Source organism: Mandrillus leucophaeus, unplaced genomic scaffold (assembly GCF_000951045.1).
Source record: "Mandrillus leucophaeus isolate KB7577 unplaced genomic scaffold, Mleu.le_1.0 Scaffold38, whole genome shotgun sequence".
NCBI lineage: Eukaryota > Metazoa > Chordata > Mammalia > Primates > Cercopithecidae > Mandrillus > Mandrillus leucophaeus.
Genome location: NW_012104031.1, coordinates 4,265,807 through 4,280,437, shown reverse-complemented (window position 1 = coordinate 4,280,437; position 14,631 = coordinate 4,265,807). Strand labels below are relative to the sequence as shown.

Sequence of the window (14,631 nt, the reverse complement as noted above, 5' to 3'; positions counted from 1 at the left end):
TCTGGTCCCATGTGACCCCGTGGCTGTCCCCAAAGACAAGAGGGTCCCCAGCCCTGGGGCCAAGGCCCTGGGGCACCCTTTCCAAACAAATGCACGTCTCTGACGGGCTGAGCTTTGCTCGCTTGGGTTTCTTTGCTTTCTTCCTTTTTTTTTTCTTTCCTGAATGGAATTCCTGCCAGCTCCGAAGGAAGGAGGGAAGGGGAGCGAGCCGCAGCGTAGAAAGTTTCCTTGACTCCTCCTCCGGCTGGGTCTCCCTCCCTTGCCAAGCCCAGCCTGTGAAACTGAATAACGAAGATCACTCAACAATGCCTGCCCCTCTCTGACTGCACCGTCCCGGCGCTCCCACCGCCGCCGCTGACGCCCAGCAGAGCCCCCGGGGCGGTCCCCACCGACGGCGCAGCCCACCGGGACCGGGAGGAAGCAGCTGCGGCCACCGCGCCCGTGCGTCCACACGCCCGCCCGCCAGGTGCCCCAGCAGCGCGGCCGCCGAGATGCCCAGCCCTCCCGGGCTCCGGGCACTGTGGCTTTGCGCCGCGCTGTGCGCCTCCCGGAGCGCCGGCGGCGCCCCCCGGCCCGGCCCGGGGCCCACTGCTTGCCCGGCCCCCTGCCACTGCCAGGAGGACGGCATCATGCTGTCTGCCGACTGCTCTGAGCTCGGGCTGTCCGCCGTACCGGGGGACCTGGACCCCCTGACGGCTTACCTGTGAGTACTGCCCGCCCGTCCCCACCTGGTCCTGCGGGCTGCTGGCTAGTGCCCAGTCTTGGCCTCAGCAGGGCACCTGCTTGCTTGGTGCCCTGGGGCGTGGGCATCACAGAGAGGGTTCACCCCCTTCCAAGTTGACGGCTGCGGGACTGGGGAGGGGAGAAGAGTCTGAGATGAAATATCAGGTGAGCAGGGAGACCGGGCTTCCCTGACTTGGCTTCCCCATTGGCCTCTGTGCTTGTGGGCTCACTATGGGAGCCCAGGCTTGGTGAGTTGGGTTCTGGACCCTGAGCAGGAGGGCATGGGGCTGGCTGCCCCATCTCCGTTGCTACATTCTCTTCTAGTAGAGCAGTGCCCGGGATGGTGGCTGAGGGTAAAGCTGACAGAACTGGAGGTGGAGGTGAGGGGAGCATGCCCCGGTGGGGTGGAAATAATGTCTGTTTTTCTGCCATGGTGAGGACAGCAGGGCTGTCACATTGAGGCTGGGTGGCCTTTGTGAGGGGGGGTTCCCAGAAGCTGGGAGGGGGCCCCTATCCACTCTTGTCTCCTTAGAAAGGGACTCTGCCAGCACCATCTCCCTTCACTGGGGCCTCCTGGCTCCCCCAGGGTCCTCCCTAAAGTCATGTCCCAAGAGGCTATGTTGGAGACACTAATTTGTGGGCAGGCGCCGAGGCTGAAAACCAGAGAACCATTTTTAGCGTCTGAGTTGGGGTGAGATGGCGCGTGAAGGGGACCCTACTGGGGGCAGCTGTCCTGTCAGTCTGGCTCACAGAGCTTACCCTCAGAACTAGAGGGCTGGGGGCTCTGGCTGCTCACTACCTGGGCAGGAGGAGGGTGAGAGAGCACATTCCAGGCCACCTACCCACACCCCCAGCCAGGCTCTGGGGAAAGGAAACCTGCTCCAGCCCAGGTCTGCAGGCCCCATCACCTTCCTCAGAGCAGCTGGGAGCAGGTGGGAAAGCCTGGGGCCTTCTGCTGAGGGCTAGGATCCTAGAGCTCCTTCTGGCCTGAGAGAGGCCCCTCATGGCTTTGGGGTTCCAACATGTCAGAGCTTAGAGGAAGAGGAGGTTGGGCGAATCTTTACAGGGGCCTAGCAAGAATTTGTGGAACTAAAAGGGTGCTCAGTGTTGGCAGTGTCCTGGTGGGAGGTGGAGGGTCCCAGATGGCAACTTTTCACAGGACTGCTCTCCAAATGTCCCTGTCCCCAGGTCGGGATGTCCCCCTCCACTCCAAAAGGCACAGGCTGTGGGCCAGGTGAAGGAGTGAGAAGGGAAAAATAATGTCCATCTTCCAGATGGACAAATGGAATCCTTCACAGTGCAGCGGTGACGGCACAGGCAGTCATGGGAATAAAGGTACCAACTGCACAGAGCCCGGGCGCTCAACATCTGGCAAAGCAAGGCAGGCTCCCGCCCCACCCCACACCCAGGCCAGCCCCGCTTTCAGCAGTTTTCTATCCTGGGAGTATGTGACATTGGTTCATTTGAAGACAGGGTCCTGTAGCTAAAGAGTTTAGGCGTGACTTCTGTGGAACCTTTCTCTGGGTGAGCCGAAGGAAGGTCCCTTGCCTGGGTTGAAGGGGCAGAGAAGATAAGGCCTTCCAGAGCTTCCTTTCCCAGCATTAAGTCTTCCTAGGCTGGTTAATGATCCTTTTTCTAGAAGGACTTGGGGAAGGAGGTACAGTGTCACCTTTGGAATTCAAGCATCCTACCATCCATGTTGGCAGCAGATTTTCCTGCTGGCTTATCACAGTTCCCTCAGAGCTGTGAACGCTGCGTTTGGGTTCAGTAGAGGTGGGGTTTTCTGAGCTGGTCTGTCTTCCTGGGGATTGAGAAACTCCCTCTCTCTCAAGACTCAGGGGATGCTTCTGAGTGGTGGAGAGAAGAGAGGGAGTAGGAACTAGAAAGACTATGATGGGTCCTGAGGCACTGTGGGGAATTTAGCAGTGGGGTCTGGAATATTGGAAGGAGGTGGCAGAGGACCGTGTCCCCTGCTCTGGGCTGGGGAGGGGTCCCACGTGGATGGTGCATGGAGGATTCCTACAGTTGTCCTGAGGGTGGCTCAGAGGAGGAATTTTCTTTCTTTGCCCTCTCTGGAGAACGGCTCTACCACAAAGGCCCCTGAAGGTGGGGTTGAGGGCTGGCATGGAGAAGAGCCAGGGTTGGGGAGTCTTGGGGCTCTCTTCTCTTTTCAGCAATGTTAGGAGATGCCAGGCTTGGCCCTGCCCCATGTACCCCAGAGGACAGAGCAGATTCACATCTGGTGATATAACCAGCAGTGCCTCTCTCTGGGTCACTCAAACCTTGGTTCCTTCCTAGCTCTGCCGCCTACTGAGAGTCACTCACTGAACACCTCTAAACCTCAGGTTCTTCATGTGTACATGGAGAGGAGGAAGCAGGTTGCTGAGAGGATTAAGTGAGATAATATGTTCAGTGAAAGTCCCCACAGTGCCTGACACCCGAGGGTGACTCTGAAATGGTGGCTAGTATTATCATGCCTCCTATGGGTGCTCTGTGGAGGCGGAGGTAAGCTACCAGGCCTCTCTACACCGGAGGGAAATTGAGCCTAGTGGGAGAGTGTAGAATTCAAGGGAATGGTTTGTGGCTGGAGGAAGAGAGCTGCGTGCTGGGGAGGTGAGTGTCAGGGCAACACTTGATCAATACTTGGCTGGTTCTGGGGACTTGGAGCCCAACCAGTTGGTAAAAATTGGGGGTTGGGGATCGGGAGTGGGGGTGGGGACTTAGGTCCTCCTGACACAGAGTTGAGAATGAAAAATGTTAAAACACTGCAGGAAGTAGCAGACCAGAGAGGACTCGAAGATCCTTAGAAGGAGCCATAGACGGAACCATAGGAGGCTCCCAGGAGCTATGGGCTCCAAAAGGTACCCACAAGTCCGCTTGCACATTCCTTGACCTGGTCTCAATAAAAATGACTTCATATCTTTTCCCCCACTCCACGGCTGTGAGATTTTCTCCTTCTAGCCAATACCTGTCATGAGGTAGGTGCTTCCGCCTCTCCATCTTGGTTCTAAGGCAGACCAGGAAGGCATCTTTATAACCAACTGGTATTCTTCGCTTTGACAATCATGTCCAAAAACTATTACCACTTCTGGACTCAGTGCCAGCCCTGTTTGATCAAGGTTGGGAAGACAGACTTCAGATACTCACAATCCTTCATATGTCTCTCTTTTTTCAACAGTTTCCTCCTAAACTGTAGTCTCAGCGAGGCTCATTGACACTCACCGGGGTTTCAACATTCTCCCTGGCTGGGGCCTGTTCTGGAAATAGACCAAGGGGGAGATGGAGGCCCTGGCTCTGGGACATCTAATCTGATGGTGATGAGAAGGCATGATGCCTCTTGTTCTATTATTTTTTCTTTCTTCTTTAAAAAGAAAAAAAAAAGACCAGTAATGTGCTGACTTCATAACAAGGTTTGAGGGAGGCACTTCTCACACGTGAGCACAAAAACCCGATCGTCACGCTTCTTACCTACAAAAAGATCACCTCTTGTTCTATTCTATCACATGTGCACACGATGCAGAGACAGGAGTACACAGACAGCATATAACTTGTTGAGCAGATAATCCCCGGAGTTGTTCCTGAGTAGAAAGATCTGGGTAGTTACTCTGGGCCCCCAGGCTGAGCAGTGTCAGTAAACAGATGGTGCCAGAAAAGGTGTCTCACACCTAGTTGTAAAAGACCTAAGGCTCATGCACTTGCAGTCCCACCTAAGCACCCATTTTCATTGTCCACTGCCACCAGGGCTGAGGGCGGGCCACTACACCATGCAACCTCCACTTCAGACTGCTAATTGCTTTCTTGGGAATTCACTCCCTTTAAGATTGCCTGTGATAACTGATAACCACCTGACTTGTTTGAAAGGTTAGATGGTGTGTACATGTGTGTCTGTGTGTGTCTGTGTGTGTTTCTGCGTGTGTATAGATACAGGGTAATTTACAGGAGATGTCTGTAAATTTGCCACATTTGCCACAACAAAGCAGAGTTCATGCTATCATTTACTAGCTATGTGACCCCCAGCCAGTTGATTAGCCCTTCTGTGACTTAGTTTCCTCACCTGTAAACAGGGTTAAGATCTACCTTATAGGGCTGTTGTGTGGATTCACTGAGATGATGTTTGCAAAGGGTTTGTTATAATGTCTGGTCCATTGTTATTAGGGTGTTGTTATTAGGGTGACCAGGGCCAAGAAATGTTAGTCATGGAAGTCTTCCTGGAGGAGGAAGTCCTGGAATTAGCATGGGAGGGAGGGAAGCAGGTCTGTTCTATGAAAGGTATAGGATAGGTATGTGTGTAGTTGGGGCCTGTGAGAGGCAGAAGAAGCTGCCAAGAGGATGGAATGAGCTCTACTGGGAACCCAGAGCAATTTTAGGTTTTTTGTTTTTTTTTTTTTGAGTACAGTCTAGAAAAACCAGGGAGGGGAAGGGAACACCTGATGGAAGACCCCAGCGTGCTCCCTTATATAGTCTAGAGATGAAGAAGCAAAGAACAGGCGGCCTTAACAGGGGAGAGCCAGCCTTGGAGAGGATGTGTTGTGAATTGGGGGTGGAGGTGCCAATGTGCCAGGTCTCATTTCTCACTTCCAAGGCCACCCTTCCCTGGCCCAGTCTTAATCGCCCTTTCTAATAGATTCTAAGAGTTTGACTCCTCCTTCCGGAAACTTGGGGTTTGTGAGTTCTAATCTTCAGTCTCTCAGTTGCTATGAGACCCTGTGCAGGTCCCAAAACTTCTCTGTACCTCAGTGTCCAGAGAAGCCATGTTTTGGATGAAAAACTAGAAAGTGGGAGAGGCAGGGAGCAACCCACTCTGAGTCTCCTGCTCCTGGTGCGGGACAGAGAAAGCTCCCGGGGAGAGCTGCTCGGCAGCAGGCCGTGAGGGAAGGGAAGGAGGGAAGGGGAGGACCCAGGCAGCACCCAGACCAGTGCAGGGAAGAGAGGGGCAAAGGAGGGGTACAGTGACTCCAGGAAGTGGGGTCCTGTGGGGCTCTCCCGTGCCAGCCTTGCTCCAAAGTGGAGCCTAGTAGGGCGGGCCCATCAGAAGGCAGACCCGGGGGGTCGCCGGAGGTGGGTGAATGTGTGGGGGAGCCAACACCCCAGTTCAAAGGAAAGGCAGGAAACAGCCCTAGGCAAAAGAAAAAGGAAACCTCTCGGCTCTGGCAGCAGCGGGCATGGGGCGCGGCCGGGTGGGGCGGCTGGCGGAGGAGAAGAAAGCCTGGCTCAGAGCAGAGTTGGCCCCCAGCCTGCCCCCACTCCACCCCGCCTTCCCCCCATTCCATGGGCTCTCAACCCTGATGGCCCCACACGCGCTGCAGCCTGCTTCTTGCACTGACCCATGCCCCCCAGGGGAGCGACAGACAGGGCACAGAGGGTATCTGAATGGGGAGGCCTTGCTGGGCGCGGGTTCAAGTCTCAGCTCCCCTGTTGATGAGCCGTGTCTCTGGGCAAATCACTTAACCTCCCCCAAACTCCAGTTTCTCAGTCTTCAAAATGGAAACACTAATAGTATCTACCTCAAAGGGTTGCGAGGAGGAGCAAATGAGACAAAGAAAGCAAAGGGTCTTTTATGCTATAAGGACTTACAAAATGTTTACTATTAATATAGTTTTTCTTAATGCCTTCAACTACAAATAAACTACCATGAAAAGGGCCCAGCAGAGCTACGGGGACAGGATGGGGAGTTAGGATGGCAGAGTCTCATCTTCTGGAGCCCCATCAGATCACCCTTCCTTCCCTCCCACCCTCCTTCTTTACTAACAAAGCCCCTCCCACTGACTTTCAGGGAAACAGGCCTTTCAAGCAGCCAGTTCTGCTCTTGGGCTCCTGGGCGTGGATGATGGAGGAAGTGATCCTTCTCCCAGGCGATGCCCGGAGGAGCTGGGGCTAAGCCTGCCGCCTGGTGGGAGACTCTCCAAAGAGGAAGAATCTGGGCTTCTAGGTTAGCACTGTCTGGAGAGTCCAGCTTCTCCCCAGAAATCGGAGTTCCTTGAAATTAGAGTTTCTCTGCTATAGCCCAAGGAAAAGCAGGGGTGGATGGGGCATTTGGGATTGGGAGTGTTGTTGTGGGGATGGGGAGGGTGGGGGGCAGACATGCCCTGAGGGGCCATGAGGATCTTCCTTTGAGCTCATCCTTAATGGGTTGTTTGACCTTAGGCTAGTGACCCACTATTGGGAGCAGGGCCAAGATCAAGGAGCCTGCTGGGGCTTCAGACACCTTGGGAAGGTGCAGGAGATGGGGTGGGGGAAAAAATGCCAATCCCCCTTCCCCAGGTTGGAAATGGCAACTTCTTTCAGCCAAACTGAAATGAACTCACTGACCTGGGGGCTTCTGAGAATTGTGGGGGCCCCTTGTACTAACTAGTCCATTGTCAGAAATGGAGTGATCTCCAGTCCCTGATGACAATTCAGGTCTCTTCCCTCGCCCTTCAGACATGGGAGAACAGGTCCCAGGAGGAGAAAAACACCCGAGAGGCCAAACTTGGGCAGTGAGCAGAGAGTTATTTTGGAAGCAGCGAAAGGACATGGTGGGGGGAGAGCTCAGGGGTTGGCACTGTGCCCCCCGGAGCCATGCCAGAGCAGGCCACGGGCAGGCTGGCGGCTGGCGGGTTGGGGGGGCTGGGCCCGGCTACTTAAGGCACCTCCAGAACTGAAGTTTCCTTTGTGTCCCATCCCCAGTCCTCCCTTCTCTGCTACGATCTTTTTTCTCCTCCAGAAACCATCAGGGGATGCCTATGCTCTGTATCTTCAATTCCCCCCATCCCTGGGAGATCAGGGCTCTCTCTGATTAGCTATGAGACGTGAATTTGAGGCTGGGACCGGGGAAGCACCTTGTGCCCAGCTCTCTGCCTCTCCTGTCTGCTCCAGCACGGTGAGGATACCTTCCTGTTTGATGTATTCATTCCCTGGACTGTGATCTTCTTCCAGGAAGACACTAGCTCATCAGGAACGTTCATTCTTGGGACCCAGTCTCGATGGGCCCCCATAGGTTCAGAGACACATACATAGGAATCCACCATCACCCTGGTGTCTCTTCTATGCCAATAACAGTGATAACCAGCATTTACTGAATGGTTGGCATGTGGCAAGAAGTGTGCTCAAGCACTTTATCTGCATCATCTCACATAAACCCCATGAGAGAGGTGCTAGTGTTATCCCCACTGGTAAGTGGCCCACAGCTGAGGGGTTTCCAAGCTCCAAGCGAATGAACAGGACTCTGGGCTTGTCAAAATCCCAGGCCAAGCAGCCTCTCAAAGCCTATTTACAATTCCTGTCTTTCTGGGGTAAGGATCAATGGTTTGCCCCATTTCCCTCCCATCCACCAGCAGTGGTTTCTGGGAGCCCATCTATGGGGGCTGCTTGGAGGGGAAGGTATTGGGGCTCAGCACAGAAACTGGGGACTCTGGGGAGGGTAAGACGGAATCCTTGAGTGTGGAGATTATCATCAGCATTGACATTGAGGACCTACTGTCTGCTGGGTCCTCTGGGAGGCAGTCAGGGTGATGACTTCAGTGAGATACCAGCCAGGTGCACGTGAAAAGTGAACTCACTGTATCAGATAATCCCGGGAGCATCCAGGGAGGACCAGAGGTGAGGTCCATGGGCATTCAAGGGAGAAAGAGGACTGAGGTGGTCAGGGAAGTCCCAGGGGAGAGAGAAGAGGCTTGAGTCCTGAAGACCAGAAGGATTTAATTCAGGGCCAGGAGAAGGGGAAACCATGAGCCCAGGATAGAGTGAGGAACCCCACTGGGGTTTCGTACTTCATCTCCATGACCTGTTCTGTCCCACTCCCTGGGGCAGCATGTTCTAGAGCAGAGCTTTCTGCCCTTTTTCCCTCAGGGAACACATTTTAAAAACACAGACACACACCTATACAAACACACAAACCCAATCCAAGGTGTTCAGCGTCCCGGGTAAACCAACAAGGCCTCTCAGGGGAAAGGCACCCAGTTAACCCTGGGCAGCATCCAGCCATCCCAAGGCATAGGAGACCCCATCTGGACACACACCTGGAAGCACTGCTGTAGAAGTGCATGTTTGCAGCCAAACAGACATGGGTTCAAGGCTAGGCTCCAGCACTAACCAGCTACGGCTGTGTGTTTCTTCACCCCTCTCAGCTTCTGTTTTCTTACTTTCAAAACGGGCATACGGAAAGATGTTTATAATTAGACACAGTGTTTGGCACATAGCAAATGTCCAATCTATGGGAGCTATGGTTATTATCTATCTGGTCGCCCCTTGAGAGAGGCACTTGGGAGAAGGGGTGGAGGCAGGCCTGCAGTGGCCCTTCGTTTCGCCTATTTGACTCTGTCTGCCTAGGGCTTGCTGAGAGTGAGACCCAGAAGGTCGGTCCTAGGACACAGTGCCTCTCACTCTCTGCCCCTGCCACCATCCTTTCCCCTTTGCCCTTGGAGGTGCTGGAGGAGGTGGGAGTGTCCCCGAGAGTGTCCAGACTGACAGAAAGGTGGCAGAAAGGTGCTGAGTGCCTTCCATTGCACCAGTGTCAGGGACTTGGATGTGGTCCCCAGGCCCAAAGCCAAGGCAGATGGACTCACGGAGGGGGAGGAACAGAGGAGCAGTGCGGAGCCACTGTTTCCACGTAGCAGCCGCAGCCCAGTGCATTGCTGGGGTTCTTGCAGGGCAGAGGGAGGGCTTTTTGTATAGGGGAATATGTGGGTGAACCAGGAAAATGGGAGCCTAGTACATGGAGGTTTATTACAACTCCCTATGTGATCTGCAAGTTAGAATTGCCCCCCTATCTGAGTTAATCGTTGACTCCCGGGAAACAGGCCAAAGGCAGCCCCCTGGCTAAGAAGCTTTTAGCACCTCCTATAGGAAGGAAGCCTTCTCAGTGAATCTGGTGTGAGGATTCTTTTCTCCAGGTCTCTAGACCTCTCCCCACGTGCTCCATGTTCCTTTGCATGAAGAAGAACAGCGCAGTTTGGTAGAGTGTGTGTAAGCCTCAGTTGCTATCAGCACACTGTGTGGATTCTGGCAATACTTGTCCTCCCCACTGGTGCTGCGGTGCCCCTCATGCCCCGTGTTGATAACCAATGATAGTGCCACTTGAACTCCCAGGCTGTTGTGAGGAGCAAGCATTCATTCATTCAATCATTCATTTGTTCATTTGACAAATGTGGATTGAATACTTGCCCTCTTTCCTCTCTCCCGGAGCCTTGGAGAGAGAGATAAGACACGCGCAAATAACTGTGACCTGTTGTAGGAAGTGAGAAACATGCCCAGGTAGGGCCAGATACCGCGCAGCAGGCGGGGCACAGAGGAGGGAACGCTGGTGTCTAACTGAGGCCCCTAATTCTGAAGCCCCTGAAAGGTGGTCGTGGTGCAAAGGAAAACCCACAGGCCAAGGAATGGGAAGACCAAGGTTGACACTTGTCAGGTGTCGAGAATCATCTCTGCCCAATGAGTTGTTGCATGAAGCAAGATCCTGCTTGGGGGGCGTTTTGCACACAGGGGATGTGATTTTATTTCCTGTGAAAATATCAGGTAGTATTATGTTCACTATGTCTTTGTAGGGTGTGTGTGTCCCCATCTGTCTGTATGTTTGTCTGACTGTGATGCTCTACTTCATCAGATTCAGGGTTCCTTGTGGACAGGAGCCATGTTTCTTTGCATCAGAAGAGGGGAACTCTTTTAGGGCAGGGGCCATGCCCCCGCTTCAGTCTGGGAGCTTCCTGAAGGCAGGATCTGTGCTCCTGGTTCCTCTTCTCGGGATCACATCACACATACCTCCTTCAAGCACACACACACCTCCAAACACACACACACCTAATACACACACATCTCCTTCAAACACACACATACCTAACACACACACACACCTCCTTCAAATACACACACAGCACTAACACACACATACCTCCTTCAAACATACACACACACCTAACACACACACACCTCCTCCAAACACACATACACCTAACACACACACACCTCCTTCAAACACGCACAACACCTAACACACACACCTCCTTCAAGCACGCACACCTCCAAACACACACAACCACACATAACACACACACACCTCCTCCAAACACACACACACCTAACACACACTCACACCTTCTTCAAACACACACACACACCTCCAAACACACACACACCTAACAAACACACAAACACACCCTCTTCAAACACACACACACCTCCTTCATGTACACACCTCCTTCAAACACACACAGACACCCTTCTTTCAAACATACACACCTCCTTCAAACACACACCCCTCCTTCAAACATACACACACTTCCTTCAAACACACAAACCCACACACACCTCCAAACACACACAGACCTAACACACACACATACCTCCTTCAAACATACACACACATACCTCCTTCAAACATACACACACGTCCTTCAAGAACACACCCCCTACCCCAGTATGGGTCTCCGCCTGCAGGGGGCGCTCAGGACAGGGCTGTAAACAGATCCAGTGTATGCATTTCATTTTTTCTCCCTTCCTCTCAGCTCCAGATCTGGGGCAACGCAGGGTTAGGAGTGTTTGAGGATGGAGGACGCTGGATCAAGTGTCCAGGAATTGTGAGAGTTGAGGCAGGAAGGGGCTGTAAACTAATCTCCTGTCTTTGTGGTGGACAGAGCAGATTAGAAGGCTGGGAGGAGACAAGAAAGGAGGGGAACCATTGTTTGGGACAAAAGCAAGAGAGAATGAGAATTGGGACAGGACCTGGGCTCCCACCCTCACTTACCTGGGGCAGATGAGAGCTCAGGACCGAAAGGAGTCAGAGCTGGGAACCAGCTTACCTCTCAGGCTACCCTGGACCCGGTCCCCCAAGCTCAGTTACCTGCTGAAGCAGGCTGAAGCAGGTAACTGCGCTTGGGGGACCGGGTCCAGGGTGGCCTGAGATCCCTTCACAGACATGCCCTCCACGCTGTCACACAGGGCCCCATGCTTGGGTCATTGCTCTGCTGTTACCATGTCATTTTTTTGGTTGTGTGTGTGTGTGTTATTTTATTTTATTTATTTTTTTATTTTTGAGACAGGATCTTGCACTGTCACCCAGGCTGGAGTGCAATGGTATGATCTCCGCTCACTGCAGCCTCAACTCCCTGGGCTCAAGTGATCCTCCCACCTCAGCCTCCCGAGTAGCTGAGACTACAGGTGCCCACTACCACAACCAGCTAATTTTTAAGTTTTTTAAAAATTAAAATACTTAAAACTTATAGTGAGGTCTCACTGTATTGCCGAGGCTGGTCTTGAACTTGCTGGGATTACAGGTGAGAGAGCTGTGTAAAATTTTTAATAATTTTTTTCACAAGGGCCCTACATTTTATTTTGCACTGGGTCCTGCAAATTATTTTATTTATTTATTTATTTATTTATTTTTATTGAGACAGAGTCTCGCTCTGTCACCCAGGCTGGAGTGCAATGTTGCTATCTTGGCTCACTGCAACCTCCGCCTCCTGGGTTCAAGCGATTCTTCTGCCTCAGCCTCTCAAGAAGCTGGGATTATAGGCTCCTGCCACCACGTCCGGCTAATTTTTGTATTTTTAGTAGAGACAGGGCTTCGCCATGTTGGCCAGGCTGGTCTTGAACTCGTGACCTCAGGTGATCCACCCGCCTTGGCCTCCCAAAGTCCTGGGATTACAGGTGTGAGCCACTGTGCCCGGCCGGTCCTGCAAATTATGTAGCCATTTCTCCCCTTAACCTAGAGGCTAGGGCAGGAGGGGATGAGAGGAAGGGGTCTTTTTCTCAGGGATGCCACAGGAAGACAAGGCAGCCTTTGCCCAGATGTGCAGGAGGCGGCCCCAGGACTAGAGGGGAGACTGAGCATCCTTGGGTTGGAGGTGCTTCTTGGCCTGAGTGTGGCATCTGCAGGGGCCAGGGACTATGGGGTGCATTGTGCTAGAGTGGGCACAGGGGGCGCACCAGAGTCTCAGCGATTCTGGGAATGAGGCAGTTGTCAGTCTCTGGTGGGCAGGGATTCTGCTTGAAAGGGAGGGCAGAGGGCCCATCCCACAGATGTCAGATCCCGTGTGTGTCGGCCTCCTTCCCAGTTTCTTATAAATCTAGCAGAGTGGGTAAGTGCACAAACCCCAGAGCCACTCCACCTGAGTTCAGATTCTGGCTCTGCCTTTTACCAATCCTTGGGGAAAGATTTACCCTCTTTGTGCCTTAGTTTCCTCACCTGTAATAGAGGAATGACAATGATGCCCTTGTTAAATGAGTTAATATATGCAAAGTGCCTAGAACGGCATCTGGCACATAGTAACCGTTCAATGGATGTTAGCTATTATTTTTCATTTATTCAACCTATGAATATGTATTAAGCATACACTTAGTAGTAGGCACAGCCGTGCTAGGCGCTGACACTAACTTTCACTACAACAAACAGAGTCCCTGGTCCAGCTGTGGAGATAAATTCTTAGTAACGCCTGAGTGAGCGCCTGGACTCAGGAAATCCTACCACTGACCTGCAGAGCCCTGCTGGCTCAGCCCCTCCCTGCAGTCTCCCACCCTCCTGCTGCAGGGTTTCTCTGTCCTGTGGAGCGAGGAGCTGCGTGAGGTTTCTCTGTCCTGTGGATCGAGGAGCTGCGTGAGTCCTCTGGAGGAAGGGGGTGCCTCCAAAGCTTCCCTCCTCCAGTTTCGTCTGCAGCCCTCCTGACCCCAGCAACTGGAGCTTTAGGTTTGTTCTCCAGTTGGAAGTGGGATCAGGAGACCCCAGGCTAGGACCCTGTCTTTGCTGCCAACATGCTGAGTGCCTTTGGACAAGTCCTCTGATGCCTTTGGGTCTGTTTCCTGTGGGGTGAGAGTTCCTGACCACAGGGTATTATAGAGACAAATGATGGTGTATAAATAAAGATGCAGAGAGGGGAGAGAGAGAGGAGAAGGAGGAGGAGGTGGAGAGAGAGAGAGAGAGAGAGAAAGAAAGGGGGGGCATGAGTGAGCCGATGATGAGGAGACTGTGATGTGAAGGAAGTGCCAGGGTCCCCTGAGATTTGCAGTGTTGACTCCGTGAGACTTGAGATCCCAGGGGCTGGAACAGGACATGGCCATCATCAGCACCTCGAGGGCTGTGTGCCCAGCCAGAACAAGGCCTCCCACTAACTATGTGCAGCCAGCGGAAAGAGGAATGCCCACCCCCCGCCAGCCGACGCCACGCCAGCCCTCGCCTCGTTGCCCACTCCCCTACTCTGAATGCAGAAGCCCAGGGTGCCACCTCCCCCTCTGCCTGCCCTGCCTCCACCTGCCAGAAAGTATTAGCTTCACTGTACTTCACTGTACTTTGGGGGCGCAAAGGCACCATGTTGCGGGGCCCAGGGGACCTGCTGGGGGTGGGGCTTGGGGTCAGGAAATACCTGGGCTAACCCCTGGAACCCTGGCATGCCCAGTGCTGATGGACGAATGGCCCTAGAGCCATAGAGATAGAGTGTGTAGTAAGAGGGGAAGGCTTGGAAGCTCAGAAACTTGGCCTGGGGAGCCCTCCTGACACCTTACTCCAGCCCCTTACCCCTAACCTGGGCTGGGACCTCCAGATGGGCAGATCAAGTCATTACATCCCACCATCTGCTTAGTGTTTGATCCCCCTGGGAATGTGATCACTGGGAAGTTCTTCCAAGAGTTTCTCCTCCTTCCTACTATAATACCCCCGAGTTTCCCTCTTATTTTGGCCAGAGGGGAGAGAGCCCAAAGCCAACCCCTTCTTTGTTAGCCCTATAGGGAATAGTGGGGTGACCTGGGTTTCATTTCACTTTCTCTATGAGGAAGTAATCTTGGCCTATAAAGGCAACCTTGGAGATGCCACACCCGCTATCCCCAGGGATCCTGGAGGGACTGCCTCCTGCCAAGGAGGTCAGAGGCCTCTGCCTGCTCCTCCTCAGAAATCCACACACCCACTCAGCCTGCCTGCCCCATAGTGTTCTGGGCTGCAGCTAGTCC

General features: G+C 53.4%; 1 protein-coding gene across 1 annotated transcript in view; it reads left to right on the top strand.

The window, feature by feature from the left end:
* Window positions 1-308: 308 nt before the first annotated feature.
* The window catches only part of LGR6 (leucine-rich repeat containing G protein-coupled receptor 6), a 122,559-nt gene continuing 108,236 nt past the window's right edge, over window positions 309-14,631 (top strand). Inside the window, exon 1 of the mRNA XM_011990526.1 lies at window positions 309-703. Within this exon, the coding sequence (XP_011845916.1) occupies window positions 492-703 (212 nt within the window). The 5' untranslated portion in view covers window positions 309-491. The remainder of the gene's footprint in view (window positions 704-14,631) is intronic.